The 19278-nt window shown below is 32.9% G+C and overlaps 1 protein-coding gene across 1 annotated transcript in view; it reads right to left on the reverse strand.

The window, feature by feature from the left end:
• Nucleotides 1–19278, reverse strand: part of LOC143900813 (homeotic protein female sterile) — a 30610-nt gene that overhangs the window by 3820 nt on the left and 7512 nt on the right. The window contains 20 exon segments of the mRNA XM_077412543.1: nt 406–711; nt 805–957; nt 1705–1832; nt 3263–3868; nt 3995–4390; nt 4831–4948; nt 5239–5327; nt 11020–11169; nt 11284–11403; nt 11797–11821; nt 11824–11960; nt 12385–12958; nt 13786–13942; nt 14027–14172; nt 14367–14468; nt 14579–14674; nt 15016–15093; nt 15575–16183; nt 17304–17498; nt 17702–17950. Coding sequence (XP_077268669.1) covers nt 406–711; nt 805–957; nt 1705–1832; nt 3263–3868; nt 3995–4390; nt 4831–4948; nt 5239–5327; nt 11020–11169; nt 11284–11403; nt 11797–11821; nt 11824–11960; nt 12385–12958; nt 13786–13942; nt 14027–14172; nt 14367–14468; nt 14579–14674; nt 15016–15093; nt 15575–16183; nt 17304–17498; nt 17702–17950 — 4434 coding nt within the window.

Here is a 19278-nt window from a genome sequence, read left to right on the forward strand (position 1 = left end):
AATTAATAAAATTGACATTATATAAACTTTATTTATTTTTTATTATATTTTAATTGTTTATTTTGATAATATATTGTCAGCTTTATGTAGCATATACGTACTGCAACAATTAAGATGCTAAATAGTATATTATTAAGTCAAAAATTCGATTATTAAATACTATGTATATCACACGCACAATTTATATTCAGATCGTGCAATAAAAACATAATTTTTTTAATATACGATTAAATGTATGATTAAGAAGCTTTTTCACACGTTATAATTGTCGCACGGATTCCTAACGTTGTTTATTTTCATTTACTAATAATATTCTGTATTAGACTTTTCCTATTATTATTTATCGAAAAGTTACAACAAATTTAAATTTCATGAATACGAAATACGAAAATATCAAGTACTCACCGCTTCTCGTCGTCGGCGTTCTTGCTCCCGTAGCCTTAGACGTTCCCTTTCTGAGGCGGACTTGTCCTGACTGGACGAATGACTCGGACTACTGCTATCTGTGTCAGTAATGGCTTTTACTTCTTCCGCTCTTGTTGTGGTAGTCATGACATTGCCTTGTTGATCTCCAATATTTTTCCTAACTTTGTCCAGAGCATCTTCTTCTTCTCGTTCCCGTCTTCTTTCATTCTCCTGCCGCAATCTCTCTCGTTCCGCTTGTTCTTTCTGCTGTCTGCGCATCTCTTGTTGCTCCATTAGTGCTCTTTGCTGTTTTACGAATATTAATAGAGAAATATTATTATAATATAGCTGGATGTGTATTATATAACATACAGAATTATTTTTGCAGAGTTAACTAACCCTATCCTGTTTTTCTTTAGCTTGTTTCTTGAATGCCTGGAATGAGTCTCGCGCTGCACTTTTCATACTACTTCCTGCAGCTGCCGATTGAGGACTCGAAGCTTGAGCCAGGGAAGACCATGATGATGCATTCTTTACGTTCTGCTCTACAGTCTTTAATCAAAAGTATGTCAAATTTTAACACAACCAAAATTATTTTACTTTCATGGTATATATAAAATATATATATACATATAAAAAAATATATAAAACACATAAAAGATAATGTGTTAAAAAAATTAATTTACACTCTTTAAATGTGTAGTTAGATTTAAATTTGAGTGAAAAACGAGGATAGAGAAGTGATGAGAAAGAAAGCTCGTTTGATCTTCTAAGGCTTAACCCGATTTATTTAACACGTTATGTACGTTGCTCACGTCCGAACGTCCGTTCGTCTCGAAATCTGTCGGTTGAATCTCCGTCGTGTAGAGCTGACTGCGCGAAATCGGTTCTTTATTCGGAACAATGTGACTTTGGAAAATCTCAAAAATTTCAAACATTATCGAAAAGAACCTTCTCGCATTTAATAATCAATGTAGTCCACCGACTGATTTTCCTACTTATAGCGTGACCATTCAGGCATCGGTCGCTACCAATTACGATATGAATAGCATCGAGTCGCATAAAAAAATGTAATATAAAAATTAAGAGAAATTAAAGAAATTAAAGCGTTGACCGATTTATTGTTATTTACCCGATCAAGGTGTCTCTGTGCTAGTCGATCCGTATGTTTTGTGTCTACAATGTTTGTATGAAAGTCTCGATGTATGCATGTTCGAATGTGAGCGTCTACGTGCGAAATCTGACAATTAGCGTTGTGACGATGTAACCGTCATAAAATATTTAGGAAATTATTTGTACCTTATTTTTAAAGGCTGACGCAAAATTTGCAGCAGGATTCTTCGAGTCAGGTGGGGTCATTTTCTTTTCAGGCATCAATTGAGTATTGGCATGATTACCCATCGATGGCATTCCTAGAGTGTTTATTTCTGTAAAAAAAGCTCCTGCTAGAGCAATAGTATTATATCTGGTTAGTAAGCGGTTAGAGTACAGCAGTTAGACACGTAGTTAAAGATGTATGTCGCTTATGTCAAAATAAAGGGATAAAGCTGAAATTTACAGAGATTGTGCACTTATATATCCTAAAAACCTGTGTTAAATTTGCGATCGATTGTCCGACTTGTTTCTGAGATATTTGCTTTAAAAGTTACAGAAATTGTATATTTCCTTAGATTCTATAGATATACTTCCCATGTAAATATCATAATATGTATCTCTGCTCATGTACGGTAAAAATGAATGAAATTTTTATGGTACACTTCTATGACATCGAGAATTGTAATTACGGTTTTTTAAGATTTTCTGTTTATATATTTTTTTCAATTTTTCAATGATTTATTTAAACAATATCAAGTACAAAAATGGGACAAAATTGGGATTTTTACGCTTTTTTTGTCCCAATAATACCATGTTGTTCATGAATAATTTCTGAAATTAGCTCTACACTGTTTAATCAAGAAAACAAAATTATACTACATATAACTACAGCGACATACATCTTTAAGACACGTATAAGGGTCTATTTTCACGTATCCGTGACGTGTCAGTACCATATCAGTGACATCTGTGACGCATCAGTGATGGTTATTCATATATCCATACAATTTGGTCAGTTTGAATTAAGTGATTTTTGAGATAACTCAGCTTACGGACAATAAAATATTACATTAATCGTAATTTCACCATAAAATTATGCAATAAACATGATATTCCATTTTCATCCAAATCTACGACTTACTGACCGCCGTAACGCGTCCATAAAAAAGGAAATATATAATTTACAATGTCACTGTACGGATACTGAACTAAGATTGAACGATTGCGATACTGCACCGGACGTGTGTGAACACGTCCATCCAAAAACAAAGAGACGATATTTATCAGCACTGATACTGATGGAAAATGGAACTGAGCAGATACGGCACTAATACTTCATGGATATGTGTAAATAGACTTTAAAGCAGCATTGTTACTTCAAGCGTTAATAAAGACGACAAAAGAATAATTCTATATCCAGAATCCGAAAAACGACATAGGTAATGTTAATTGATAAAGATTAGATTGCAATAAAAGATTGAATGTATCAAGCAAAAAAATTATGTAAAATTATTAAGATAATTAATTAAGTTGTTTTAGCATTAAACTAATTAATATATACCATATATTATGTACACCTTATTTTTTGTAAAATACATTTTTATTCTATTAATAGCTGTACTAATATATATTTTTTAATTATTTCTTGAGTTGCATGAGTAATAACTATAAATTTACTAGTATTAAAAAAATGAATAAGCACTTTAGAAAAAGCAAATTTAGAAAAAAGCATGCTACGAGTATATAAATGTATTGCACGAACCATCCATAGGCTTTTGCGGTAGAGGTTGAGTAATTGCTATGGGCTTCTCTTCTTTCTTTATAGAAATCTGAGAAATTTGCATCGGCGGTGTTATAGGAAGAGGATCAAATATCGAACTCATGCCTCCAACGTTTATTCCCATGATTAATCCTGGAATGCCGTTATTATTCAGCATATTGGGCGGTGAATTTCCGCGTTTTGTATTTGGAAACCCGTTGGAATGCTGCTGCGACATTGTAACGTTATGCGAATTCTGTATATTAGTCAACGGCGCAGTAGTATTAATCATATTTTCTAATTGATTGTGCATAGACATATGTGCCGCCAGTCCTTGCGGTAAATTCATATTTAAATTTGTCATGTTGATATTGCCCAAATTCAGATTAGAAGCCATACTCGTTGGCATCATATTCACAGGTTTTACGTCCGATAGTAAATTGAGATTGGTGTTATTAGTATTATTCGTCGTATGAGACGTTTGGATAAATGAAGATTCTTTCTTGACACCGAGCGCTTGTTCTAAAGTAGATTGTGTTTGAATAAATGACGGCTCCTTCTTGATTGCAAGTGTTTGATCCAAGGAGGACTGTGTAGTAGGCACCGAAGCTGTATAAAATACATATATATAATATAGTTACTTTGTACTTGCTTTTCATATAATAAAATATTATTTTAGGCGTTATTTTCTCGCATTTATAAACAATACCAATAATTGTATCTAATTATAGATACCTAAAGTATTGTATGGCTGTAAAAGATCAGACTGTTGATTTAAATTTGTTCCGTCTGTGGATACGGATGTATTTGCATTTGGAAAGGAACTAATGGATGTTGGTGGCTGCTGCGGTGGTTGTTGAGATATAGCTGGCGAAGCTGTCATAGAATTTGTATTTGTAGGTGTGACGCTGGGCGGTGGAGTTGGTACAGAGACCGACGGAGTTGATGGGTTAGATGTTGTTGGTGGTGGTGGTGGTGGTGGTGTTGGTGTTGGTTTTTTTACAGGAGCGGCCGTAGCCAGAGCTGTAGGTCGTGACGGTTGGGCTGGCATAGACGCGTGACTCGCGACAGGTATACTTTGCCCTGTTGTAACAGCAGCCACTGCGACAGGCTGTTGATTATTATTGCCCCCTAAAAGAATTTTTGCACTTACGTCTCATAGTCTATTAATTTGATATTTAATCGCATATGTTATAGCATCTTTTTTGCAATAACATATGTCTTTCTTCCTAGTAATTTATATATCATTAAAGACTGCTAATAAAAAATGTATCCACAAATTATTTGTAATTCATTAAACTAAATAATTTGTAAATTAGTAGTTATAGCAATGCATCTGTTAGAAAAATCACGGATATAATAAAATAATAAAAAAAATTAATTAATTTAAAATTACAGTTACAAAGTTATGATGTCTATATAAATAAAAACATAAGTATAAACATGTAAAAGTGCCGAGAAAAAGATTTTAATTTTCAGATTATATTGTATTCAACAATATCCCTCTAACAGTATCCCCAACGCGAAAATTGCTAATCGATATTATAGTTATTTCATGATTGATACAATACCTGATTCTGAAGAAATATTGCTTGCTTGAGTAACAGGCGGTTTTGTTATTGGTCCCGTAGAATTCATCGATGGCTGATTATTCATTAAAAGAGCTCCACTATGATTTAATGTAGGTGCCTATATATAAAGAATATATTATCTTTCAATCAATATTCACCTGTGAAAATTATGTGTCACATTAAGACAAGCATTGTTATAAACATGATATTGTGTACTTGCAACATAATTTACACTATTCTTTTAAATAACTTCTAAATTCGAAATTAGTACTTACAAAAATATCAAGAAACACATAAGAAAATGTGTATTATCTAGAAAATGCTTATAACCTTATCTCATGATGTAATATGAAGAATAAGTATATATGTATAATTTCCACGTTGACTTATTACAAGTAATTATCTTACCGATGCTACGGTAGCAGTCGTTGCAGAATGTCCTGAACTTGGTGGATTCTTCTTTGCTTTTTTTCTATGTGGACGATTCGAAGAGTTTCCTGAAATTCAATGTAATGTGTTCTAGTAGTGATGAGTTACGTGCAGTCAATCATTGTTCTGTCACATCAAGAGACACAGGTCGATGGAGAATTAGCGAAATGCAGTGTGCAGAGGATACCAGCTATTGAGTGTCGCAAAACGCTAAGTAAAATGCGAAGATACGTCAGAAACAAAAATCAAACAACTTCGTACGTATATTTTCTAATAGATTTTATTCATATGCTTATATTATAATTGTATCACTGTGTACAACAATGTTAATTTAAATATCTCAATTGTATGCTCCTTTTTTTGTGGACTTTCATCTTAATGATTCTTTTATATTAAAAAATTTTAATACGCAGAACAATTCTTTCTCTCCATTCTACGTAAAGTTAGTTATATTCAATTCATTTATGAATATTTACGCGTGCATATATATACATATGTATGTATACACGTACATACATACATATCGCACGCACGCACGCCCACACATACATGCATACGTATCGCGAAACTGTCACACATACATATATGTCTCTGCATATATGCATGCGAGAGCACGCGCCTACTCTCGTCGTTTTAGTGTATCGATACTCATGATTTATTATAATAACAGTAATAATAATCGTTACGGTGGCGGAAATGACGATTATAAAACATTGACTACAAAAATCATCAAACTGCCGTCTTTCTTTTACTTCTTTTTCCATATAATATAATATAATTAATGTAATATTATATAATAATAGGAGTAATGTGTAAATAAAAGTCACATAAATGGTACAATACAGGCTCAACTTAAAAATGAATGATACAAGAGCGACAAACTCTTACAAATTGTTTAAATGTTAAAGTCGTAGTTAGCGCAACACTGAGATCGGTGGCAAGAGACTCCTGCTCGATGTTTACCGTGTGTACTACATAAATCAGCGACGATGGTAGATACATGGAAAACTGTGGTATATTATAAGACAATATTATCTTTGTCTGATGTGTGCTCTCAAACAATTCGTGATCGCAACAATCGTGAAATCACAGCACTGAAATTTATCGATGGAATGTGAATCGACAACCTTGCTAAACCCATTCGACGACAAATAAAAGTAACGAAACAACGAGGAGGAGTACCAGCGTATCTTAATTTATATAATATAGTTAACTGGACCACCACATATGAGCCAACCGCGACTCTTGAAGAATTAATGTCTATTTCACTCTTTAACTTTGTGTATGCACTTAGAAAAGTTTCGCGCGTCGTGTATGTCGTTTTTTCCTCCATAAGTATAACTTACAACTATTTATTAATATTTTATGATATATTAGTTTTCACTATGTACAAAACACGTACGACCGTGTTTATCGTTACTATTAAACTCGCGATACGCAAACAGAAAAAAAAACAGACGGAACGCTTACATACGACTCTGGAGAGGAAGATAATTGGCGAAATTAAATAAAAGGTGTGGTGTTATCTTCTATGAACAAAATATTTAAAATCCTTAAATCTGTTCTTGCGTATAACGCAAGCAGGAATAATTCGTAGCAGGAAGAATGACGTTCCAGTCTGGATGAAGACACGAAAAAATAATTTTTTTTTTTTAGATGCGTGCTTGCATATAGAATAGTTGCTACAAAAATTTTGGAAGGCAATATGAATATCATTTATAAAATGCCCTATTATACCTCGCGTTATAAGCTAATGCTGAATGTATCTTAATAGATGTGTAGTATCCATCTAATTCAGCACACACGCCGCCGCGCCGTCAAAATTTGTTCTCTCATAATCTAGCTAATTCTTCGGATTTCTCTAGTCACTTTCAGTATCTTGGGAAACAAAAAATGATAATATTAACCTGCCCGACATTTTTCGCACCTACTTGTAAATGCTTATAGTTTCCATATCAATAAATTTTTCTTATATATCGACGAACACTTTTTTTCCGACCAATTACGGCTTGTTTGTATCGAGTTATCGTAGTAATTAATCGCCCGCTCTTATCTCCTTCTCTTATTTTGTCGGAGCAGTAAGTACGTTGCTCTGAGTGCATGATTCATGATACTATTTAATTGTACTCGAGTGCAAATTCGATTATCCTTAATGCTCATATTATGACATGTTCAATTACAAGGATTGCTACTTGGAGCATCTTAGAGCGTCATTATCGGTTACGTTCACAATAAATTCTTATGTATACATCTTGCTACACGTAAAAACTAAATTTACACGATATCTCAACAAAAAAAAAACATTCTGGAGCAGACATTTACATATAGAAATATAAAAACAAAATATCATTAAAATTAATCTTGTTTAAATTCGTATAAAAGATTTTCTATAAAAAAAAACCGTTTTGATAAGACACGCGCGAGTTAAAAGTAATGTTATTTCGAAAATTATATAACGATATTTGTTCCTTGAAAATTCGTGGTATTTACAACACATGTAAAATTCTATTGCGACGAGAAACGAAGTGTATGCTTAACAGGAATAATTACTACTTCATATATTAAGGCATGTAAAACCACACCAATTCGTAATCGTCATTGGAATAATGATATCAATTTCAATAGCAAGAAGACAATATTTCCAACTTTCCTTTTAATCATTTGAGCGATGAGAAAACTGACAATGGTTACCGATGAAGAACTAGTGGTAAATAGGATGAAACGACGATTAGCAAAGCTTAGCGGAGTGCAAACAATGTGTTTGGAGGCTAGGGCGCCTTGTGTATATATATATACACATATATGTATATATATTAGACCATCTCCTTAACTTGTTTCCCTTCCTATTCTTCTCCCTTTCCACTTGCTTTCTTCGTGTGTGATCAATCTTATGATCCCTTTCTGTCTCTGTCGTTTCTCGATCTCTCTTACCTTCTACTTCTTTACACATTAACTTAAATGCTTTGTATATGTATATATGCATATATATATATATATTATATATGCTCAGTCATTAATTTTACGAAAAAACAAGTCAATTAGAATTCAGATATAAATGTACTCCGCATCAGTATACTCTGTTGGAGATTCACAATAATTACTTTATTCGAATCTATGCATTCAGAGTAAAACAATAAGGAAGATTTGTACGAGTTTCCGCTTGTCTCACACAAGCAATGTAACATTGTTATCAGATTCGGCTTGCAAGAGATGAAACATTTTAATAATTGACTTTTTAAAGGAAGCACATATTTGGCTATGATAAGCTAAGCTTGAAATGGAAATAGTAATCTGAGGTAACTAGGATTGAGATTCTTCATGTTCAGAAGAATCTTGTTAGAATTTTTTTGCGGAGACAAAAGCTTACTCACAAAAGCGTAGCTTACTAGTAAAATGCAACGCGTAACTATGCTAATCTTAAAATGCACTGATTTGCAAATCTAGCCACCAATACACATTGTCTGCAATTTCTCCCGTGTGTATCGCTATGATCACTGTCTAATTTATCTCTTTATATTATTCTTTACTTCGACCGATGTCATTAAAGTTCGCATAGTTTAAAATGTGCGGGAATGTGTGACCGTTTAGGAGCATAAACACACTTCTCACGTCAATATATTGATAATATTGCGTACTATATACCCACTTTTTAGTTCGTGACGCATGTTAGTATCACTGTTTTAGATTTTGAGAAATGATACGGCATGAATGAATCAATGCGAGAAAAACAAACTTAATGATTCGAAAACACAGTGATACAAGTAATGTTCTGTTTATCATTTAATGAAAATAAATAACGAGTTTGCAAGAATTAATAAATTGTATTATTTTCGGATTATATGGGGGCAGTATAATTATCGGGGAAAGCTACGGTAAAATAGTTGTGTAACTTATTACAAGGTACTAATATTCGACACTACAGTCACGGCAGCAATACACTTTGATTGAGTGCAATGTCGCTGATTGCAGAATGAGATCTTTCCAGACATTTTACTAACCTTAGAAGCAATGACTTTCTTACGAACCCAAAGGCGGAACTGCAGTGAAAAATTCAGTAACCTTGAGTAACAAACTATACTTGACTTTCGAGCAACAGAATGTACTGTCAACACCAATAGGACAAGAGAAAATAATCATATTGTTCAGAATGAATAATATAATTCGTGAAACAAGCTGGCATGGTATCCTCTAAACACAGTCTGCACTCCACTAGCTCACCTTTGTTCTTACCATTGCATATGTCTCGTAAATTAAATAAAAATTCTTTAATCGCGTATCAAGTTTCGATTCTTGTACACGATCGCGACACATCTGCGACACTTGTACAGCGAAAAATGTACAAAATTACGTAGACATGGTAAATCTTGTTCAATAGCTCGTTTACAAGATGAAACTTGACACCACATGCATACTTGCATTAATATAACGCAGCATTTAAGCTACATGAATAACGCCGTCCTAATAAATACATAATTAATAAGCACGATTCAGCAGCTTAAGAAGGTATTTGCGTTGAACTCCATTTAAAAAAAATGTTTACATCTAGTTTGTAACTTCCGTCTTGCATAGCAAATATTAATCATACATTATTGTATTATTATATATCGGCGTTTTTCGATTGTTTCATTTGCCAATAAAAAACTGGTTAGGCACAGAATTCATAAATATTCTCTGAAGCTCTTAAATCTACCACCAAATCATGAGGCATTAACGTTTCTCAAATAAAGATTATCAAACTGTAGCATAATAATAGAAATAAGATACGTGGAACAAATTAAGAATTATTGATTACGTGTTATAAAGTGTGCAACTCATACATAATTTTAAATAATAAAAAATAAAAAAATTAACGTAATTTAAAATATTGAATTATTGTATTTCTTCAAATTTACTAATTTGACTTATAAATTAAATAATAAATAAATTTAAGTTATTTTATTCATAATATAAAAAATATTAACATAAAGTTAAATGTTTCATCATAACTTTTAACCCTGTTAATTGAAATTTAATCATAATGATATTTATATGTAACAATTATTATATTTTCACTGGTACTGTATCTCATTAAGAAATTATATGGTTAATATAAGAATATTATTATATTGTTTTATATAATATACAGAATTAAGTGCCACATGAAATGGTGAGCTGTTTTTACACAACTATGAACTTCACGTCTACGACTTTGTCATTATTTTTGTTAATAAAATTTTTTTTATCGTTCTAAATCGATAATGTCATTTATAATTAATAACACACAAAAAAAGAGATAAAAGACACGCAGAGAAAGCAAGGTTTTTTTTAAATGTAGAAATACCTCTGCTTCACAGATAACCCTGTTATACTTAGCGATAAGAAAGAGCGCGTTAACAATCTAAACCATATTTGTATTTTGTGTGTTTGTAAAAATGTATTGTCTTAAAATTTGGGCGTAAACGTGAGTATGAAAATCTGTGCTTCATAGTGCATCCATTAGGAAGTAACAAATTTTTTTGCAAATAACTCGAAAATACGGAATACGCTATTTCCCCAAAAGTATACTTGTATACCTGTTTGTATATATACATATATATTAAACTATAATATACACATATATATGTATATATATATTAAAACAGATAGTCATACATAACCCCATAATTTTGAATCTCACCGAAGAAATCATTCATATTTTTGTGACAACCACTTAATTACAAGTATAGTTCTTTGTTCTCAAGTAAGAGTCTAATAGTAACAACAGTTGCACTTATATATAACCTGCTTCACTGTTGCTTGAATCAGTGCTCGTTGAAAAAAGCGAACTACTGCTGGAGTCACTATCGCTGCTACTACTGCTTGATGCTGACAATCGCGAAGGTCCACTGGCACCACCAGTTCCAACTACATCGACCGACTTACTACTGTCTTCTGTAAAAAGTGCATACAATTTTGTTATACTCTAATTTCATACACATGAGTATATATCCCTTGATACAATTAGAAAATACAAAACTCTATAAAATAAATTAATCAGATGCTAACCTTTTTTGGCAGTTTTCTTGACATTGCCTAACTGCCCCGTTACATCTTGTAATCTCTTTTCCAATTCTTGTTTCTTTTCTGCCATTTGTTCATCCTTGGACTTACCACTAACTTTCTTGTCTGTTAAAACACATGATAAAATAATATATAAATATGTAAGAAATTTATTGTCATAAGTATGTGTGTGTATACGCGCGTACATCTGTATAAATTGTATAATAATATTGTCAACATTGAGCAAATTTAAAACTAAACTTACTAGTGTGTTTAAAAAATAAAAAATACATTTACTTTTATTAAAGATAAAAAATATATGTTAAAAGTATAATTTTGTATATATAAGATGTTATCTTTTTAGAAATATTAGAATTTTAATATAACTTAATAATATTATAATTGAAATACACATTATGTGTAATTCAATCATACATGCATGACAATATATTGCTATTGGGAAAGTGGCAGTTAAATTTTATAAACACAAAATAAAATTACGTTCATAGTAAAGCTTACGTGGCTTCTTTTTGAGGCATGATGCATAGCAACATAGCTTTCCAGTTCTCTAAGCGTCGATGGCTTCAGTGTCTCAAAATCAATTTCGATTTCATCTGGGTTTGAATCCCTCAGTGAAGGCTCTCGAGACTGTATTATGTGTACAACACGACCTAATTTATCACCTAAAGATAAAAGCAAAAAAAAATTAAATAACGAATTAAAGAATTAATTAACTAAAATAAACTGATATACACTTTTAGTAGTTTTTGTTCTTCGCATTTATAATTACAAACATACGAAACAATTTAGAATGAATATTCCATAGATAGAATTATATGTGAACAGTAAAAAAAGTTCGAAATCAAATATCAAACATCACATAATAACAATAATCATTTTGCAAACATTTGGAGAATAACTATTTTACACTATTTATTGTAATATTGTAGCTAGTCTACTAGTCTGATTGTCTACTAATAAATAATTTCTATCTGAAAGATTTTCATATAGATTTATATGTACTGTATAATTTCTCTTGTTATATAATCTTTCTATTATTCAACCTTTTATTACTAATATAAATTAGAATTTTAATTCAACATATACCTGGTAGTTTATTAATATCCAAGCTGAGCTGCCTCTTCTCATCGTAAGACATTGGTTTAGCATTATCTTCATCTTCCGAATCAAACGTGATCGGAGGTGGTTGATTGCCAGTATTTTTCTTCTTGTTCCCAGTAGATCTGCTGTTAGCCTTCGGCCTTTTGGTTGCGGTATTCGCAGTCGTGGCAGCTTTTCCGGGTCCCCGGCCCTTACCTTTTGGCTTAGCATTCGCTGTTGTTGGCAAATGATGTCCTAAGCTTCCTCCTGCAGCATGGGTCTTGTTAGGTCCTACTGCTGTAGCTTGATGGTGAAGATCGCTAGCTATGCCACTAGGCATTTTCAAGTCGCCTGCACCCATCGCAACACTGGCTATACTAGCACCAACACTGTCTGACACATTGGGAATGCCACCACTCGGTTTCATAAGTTCTTTCATGGCACCAGTATGACTGGGAACAAGACTGCTATTCTTATTGCTCATTGGCTTCGATCTTGGCTTATCTGGCTTCTTCTTTTTATTTTTCTTCTTACCGCTCTCCTCCACTAATTTCCTCATTTGCTCTTGCATAGCTTTCAGCTATAAATAAAATAATATAAATTATATTTTTAATTGCGTTTATCTACAAAGTGTGTGCGAGCGCGTTAGAGATCTCGGAGGAAAAGCGAGGAAAGAGATTAGGCGGGATAATCGGTGATAAACTCGAGTCTGTGTTTAAGTATCTATCATTCTATTTTATGTACAATAGTTACAATATTTAGTCTTTACTGCGAGCCGCGGACAGATAGCTTACGCCCAACAAAAGCGAGTACACGAAAACCGCGAGCCACGGAAATTGGAATAACTTTACTTTCTCGATGTACGTTCGCCGAAATACTTTGGTCGAATGCGAGGCTCGCGCGCGGAGGTCCGGAGTTTTATTCCCACGACTGTCGAAGATTCGCGAACCCGCCGGACTCCCGGTAACGAGCCGAAAATTCAGACGAGTCAATCAGCTATCGATACTCCGACAAATTCGTATTTAACGATTGTCGCCGATCTCGAGGCCGGCAGCTGATCAGCTGTGTGGAAACACCGCTCGCTCGCTTTGTCCCAGGCGTATATGCCTCGCACGCCGAGTCCCCGAGACAAAAGGGAGAGTCGGGATAGGCAAAAACTGAGCTTTGTTTTTCTGCCCTCCTAGTTCACCGAAAAATATACTGATATTTCCGCAAATGTATCTATTCTTACATTGAATTTAAACAACTAGCAAACCAGGAAGGCAGAATTTGACAGAGCTAATTCGAATTCATGATTAATTTAATTCGCGGTATTGATTGACCGACGGTTCTAGGTTCGATCGCGAACAACAAAGTAATTTCTTTTTAAATTTAAAAAATAGTCATTTTATTTTGAACAAATCATACCTCTTGCTGTAATTCAAGTAATTTCTGAGTACGTTCCTCAACCGAATCATCACTTTCGGAAGAACTATCTCCTCCAGAACTACTACCACTACCACTGCTGCTTCCTTTCATAGCCACCATACCACTACCCATCGGTTCATCCGGAACTTTAGCATATCTAAACATGTGTTCAATTACATAATTATATTATGATTCTATCATATATTCAAATTTCAGATTTTAGAAAATTTTGACTACCAACCTCATTTCAAATATATCTTGAAGTTTTCTAGCCATTGAAACAACGTCATGATCTGGAGGATTATATTTATAACAATTAGTAAATATGAGTCGTACATCAGTTGCAAATTCGTGCGCCGTTTTATACTGACGATTATCCATTTTCGTCTGTAAGGAAAGATTTTATATAAAAATATTTGAATCTATCTCTAGTTATAAAAAAATTTAACAATATAAAATTTGTGTTAATAATTTATAATTCTTATAATTTTAGTATAGTGTAGTATAGTATAGTATATATTTTAGTTTAATATAGTATATGCGTGCGTGTGTAATGATATTCACAAATCAAACATACATACCTTTACTGTACCAAGATCCATAGGTTTTTTGATAATCTCATGATAGTCATGAAGGCCTAGAAGTTCTGCATCAACAGGTTTGTAAAAAGGCCAAGCATAGGGCTGTACATTATTTATAGAAAAAAAGAAAAGATTAAATTACACGATCCAGTACTATACTGTTTGTAATATTATATTAGCTGTCAAAGATGAAAAGAATATATCACAATTACCGAATGTTTTTTAGCGAATAGTTCCTTCAAAATATCATTGCAAGACTTCAGCGCTTCAGACAATTTTTCTTTTCCTTTGACACCAGTATGCGGAGGCTAAAAAATAAGAAAAAATATGTAATAAGCAAATTTGACATACTAAACTATAATTTATTTTCTTTAAAAGTAAAAAGTTTCCTAGATAGATAATTATGTCAACCTTTTAGCTTATTTTTGAAATGTACAAGATATACATATTTAAAAAATTAAAAAAAAAAAAAAAAAAACATGGTATAGGTAATCTTATAATTTGTATTACAGTAAAAGATTTTCATTATAAAACATGCCATAAAATATATAAATTGTGCCATTTAATATAAGCCTGATAATTATCGCTTGATACATGAGACAACACAAATGAAATAAAGGATATTATGAATGAATAGTAATAAATGTACCTGTTGGGCCATTGCCCCCATCAGAGGCATATTGGCCTGATGGTATGGCACTAAGCCGTCTTCCGCTTGTCTTGTTGGCTGAAACAGCCATGATATGAATTGTTTAAATTGTCGTCCATGATGTCATATTTATTTTATTAATCGCCGATCGGTATGATCACGGTCTTACATACATATGTAAGACCGTGGGTATGATTAACATAATTAAAGAAATTATATGATTGTAGATGCGAGGAACAAGGATGTTTATCATGTATTATGATCATGTAAAATAATATGTACTTCTCACGTTTAAAAAGATATATCAATAATAAAGTTTCATTAATTTATATCGTGTTTTTATATATTTATCATATATCAATCTTATTTTTTATGTAAGCGTGAAAACCTTAAATTTTTGATGAAATGTATACGTATTCAAAACTTAAAATTAAATAATTAGACGCAATAATCATTATGTCATATCACATTTTAGAGATATTTTAAACAACATATCTCTTTAATGCTTTTCATTCGAACACAAAATATAATAAAATATACTCATGTATATTTCACTCACCTTCTTAATTTGCCTGCCAGATTCCCTTCTCGTAGGTATTTTGGCATTCTTGGAATCCATAGGTGCATACAATGGGTCAAATGCATTTGCGGTAGGAGTCGTAGTATCAGCTTTTCTTTTAACTCCCTTTTTGAGTTTGGCAGGTTGTGACGGAGGCATTACAGTGGGTGTTGTGGGGACTTGTGGAGGTGGAGGCACAGCAGAAGCTGTTTGAGGATCCATCGCTGGCTGCGCATGGTAACCCGTGGTTGGAGGGACAACTTGCTGAGGCAGAGAGTTGTGAGTAGCCATCGGTGTAACGCCCATACTTGAGGGTGGAGCGATGGTGGTTGTATTCGTGCTTCCAGGTACCGAGGCTGGTGCCTGAGTACCAAGAGGCGGCATGGGTATAACGCCTGTTGTTCCAGCCGACGTAGCAGAAGGTGTTAAACTATTTGGTACACTGGAAGTAACAGCGGCTGCACCCGAAGACGGTCGTCCTCTACCTGCTCCTGTACCTCCCGCTACTCCACCTACTCCTGGTCCACCAACTCTTCCAGCTTTCTTGCCCTTGGGCCCTTTCGGGACAGGTGGATCTAACTCCATCTCTTCTTTCGGCATTTGTGCAACCTAAAAAAATCATTATACTACTGTTTTGTCTAATAAAACACTATTTTATTTAATCAAGTATATATTCAAACGTTTCGGCTCCAGATTGAGCTATCTTCAGTAAAGTATATAATAAAAAAAAAGTTATAGAGTATATAACGAGTCTTCCGAAAAAATACAACATTACATGCAGAGATGAAATCAACGAACTTGTCAAAAGGCGGATACGAAAATGCTAACGTCAATATCGTCATGTCACGTTCACAATAACGAACCGTGACTAATAAAATATGAAAACGTATAAATAGTCGCCAATATAAACATTCAAAAACTAAAAGCGGTGGTACCTCCTAACACAGTACATACACAACAATCAGCATGATTTACAATTTGCTGAACCACATTCGGAGAAACACTACAACTCAATCCGTTATCACGGATCATAGAATTAATTTCGACCATGAATTCGATTGGGAGAATGTTGAGATACTAAGACAAAGAGAGATTCCTTTCGAAAAGACTAGTTTCGGAAATGGGGCATATTAAGTTACAGAAGAACAATCTGAATTTACAAATGGATACAGATTTTCTTCACCACGCTTATGTATCTATACTAAACAAATTGTAAACCATGCTGATTGTTGTGTATGTACTGTGTTAGGAGGTACCATCGCTTTTAGTTTTTAAATGTTTATATTGGCGACCCTTTACGTTTTCATATTTTATTTGTCACGGTTGGTTATTGTGAACGTGACATGACGATATTGACGTTAGAATTTTCGTGTCCGCTTTTTGACAAGTTCGTTGATTTCATCTCTGCATATAATGTTGTATTTTTTCGGAAGACTCGTTACATACTCTATAACTTTTTTTTTTATACTTCACTGAAGATGGCTCAATCCGGAGCCGTAACGTTTGAATATATACTTGATTGAATAAATCGCTTAACGTTTTTTTACGCACTGATAACCGCGTCTGACTCCCATAGCCATTCCTGATCTTTATTTTCGGGAGTCCAATATTCATTATTTGAATATTTTATTTGTATATATGTAGTTTCCTCTCCAATTTCTTTATTAATATTAATGTTCTCATTTAACAGACAATAATAATATAGAAATGTTACCATGATAAGAAATACCTTTGTAAGAAATAATTTTTCGAGAGCCTGTGCCATAACTACAACATCCTCTCCTGGCTTGTTGTAGACATAACAGTTGGTGAACATAGTATTGAAGTCCTGAATACATTCTTTCCCACTCCAGTAATATGAATTCTCCAACCGCTTTTTGATTGTGCCCAAATCCATTGGTTTTTTGATAATTTTGTGGTAATCCTTTTAAATTAATAAAAATGTGTTTAGCACTTATCTGCATGATAACAAAATTATTGTAAATCCTCATAAAAAAGTATTTTAAAAATTGATGTATATTGTGATAATTTATAACTAAACTAAATCAAAAACTTTTTATTTTGCAAGTAAATAATTAACAATAATTTATAACACTGTAATATTCGAGAGATATAATTTTAACATACTGGTAGATTCAGTTTCTTCGCATCGACAGGTTGTTGGAAAGGCCAGGCAAATTGATGCTTCCATACTGGCTTCAAAACACCCTTTTGCAAAAATTGCAACTGGTTCGTGATACGTCCTGGACGATTTGGTGGTGGAACAACCGGTGGTTGAACTATACCATTCACCGGTTCCAGAGGTGGTTCGTCCCGTGGAGGCGGTTCCTTTGCAGGACTCGCTGGCGTAGTCGAAGCCTTACCAGGTGTGCTCGTCTGCATTGTTCATTTTTATTTTGTTACTTACAGTTATAAACAAATGATATATCTTTCAATTATTTATGCATCTACATTGTAGTATTTTTACATGTTAAGTAAGAAATGTATTAAGCACATCACATTTTGCAAAGAATATAGAATAACTCTACTTAATACTGACATATTCATACGTCATACGTCATTAATTTTATGTCAGTATCATGCATTTTAGATTAATTACAACATACTTATATGCAGTGTTCTCAGATGTATTGTAAAACTATCATTAGCAGACTTATATTTAAAAGCAATTTTACTTGTACCCATTTAAATTTTTAAATATTTTTAAAAATCTGTTTTAATACATAGAATGTTAAATTTTATATTAGATACGTGTGTGCAACAGTGAGATGTTAAATACAATTTAAAAAAAATAATTTTCTTATTAAGTAAATTAAAATATTTAAATTTTTTTTTATATATTTCTTTTTCTTTAAATTTCTATTTCTATTGTTGCAGTTTAATGATCCAGTATCCCAACGAGTAAAAACTCAGCAAATAGTCAAAGGTAATCGTTGAAGTTTAAGCAAATCAGACTAATAGCAACCGAGAAATTTAAAATTTTAACCATATGTTCTTAAAAATGCTAAGGTTGGTCAGGTCAGGTACTTTGCTACAAGATAATAAGCTTAAGAAGACAATAGAAGCATTCAAATAAATTAAAGTTTAACGGTTTGACAGGTTATGTCGGAATAAGGTCGAGTAAAAAGTTAATTAATTAACTTTGGGCGCGCTACTCTTTAAGGTTATGCAAAATACACAAGTGACTCATTAACCTATCACATTAATTTTGGGGTTAAAAGTTTAAAAATTAACTTTTTACCCTCCTTTAACCCGACATAACATGTCAAACCGTTAAACTTTAACTTATTTGAATACCCCTATTAGGCTACACATTTCGGATGGATGCCTGGTTACTAACAATAAGTCAGATCAATTTTCTGATTTTCGCACCAAATTTTGATATTTTCGCATAAAATGTATGCGAATGCAAAAATAAAATACCATGCTTCTATAGACACATCTTTTCTGTAATTCACACGATAGTATTTCACATAACACGTGATTTGCCAAAGCATACATCAAAATTGATATAATACATCTATTTCAACATTAATTAATTTGCTTTTTCTTTCTGTAAATTAAATATATAAGTACTCATATTGTATCAATTGCAACTAAAACAAGTAGATATAATTAGATCAACTCGATACAACTCGAATACGCACAAACTGAACGTGTCTACGGCTATGTATAATTTAGAGGATCAAACTTTCATCCGCTCT

The sequence above is a fragment of the Temnothorax americanus genome, unplaced genomic scaffold, assembly GCF_048541705.1.
Source record: "Temnothorax americanus isolate GAGA-0224 unplaced genomic scaffold, ASM4854170v1 Scaffold30, whole genome shotgun sequence".
Lineage (NCBI taxonomy): Eukaryota > Metazoa > Arthropoda > Insecta > Hymenoptera > Formicidae > Temnothorax > Temnothorax americanus.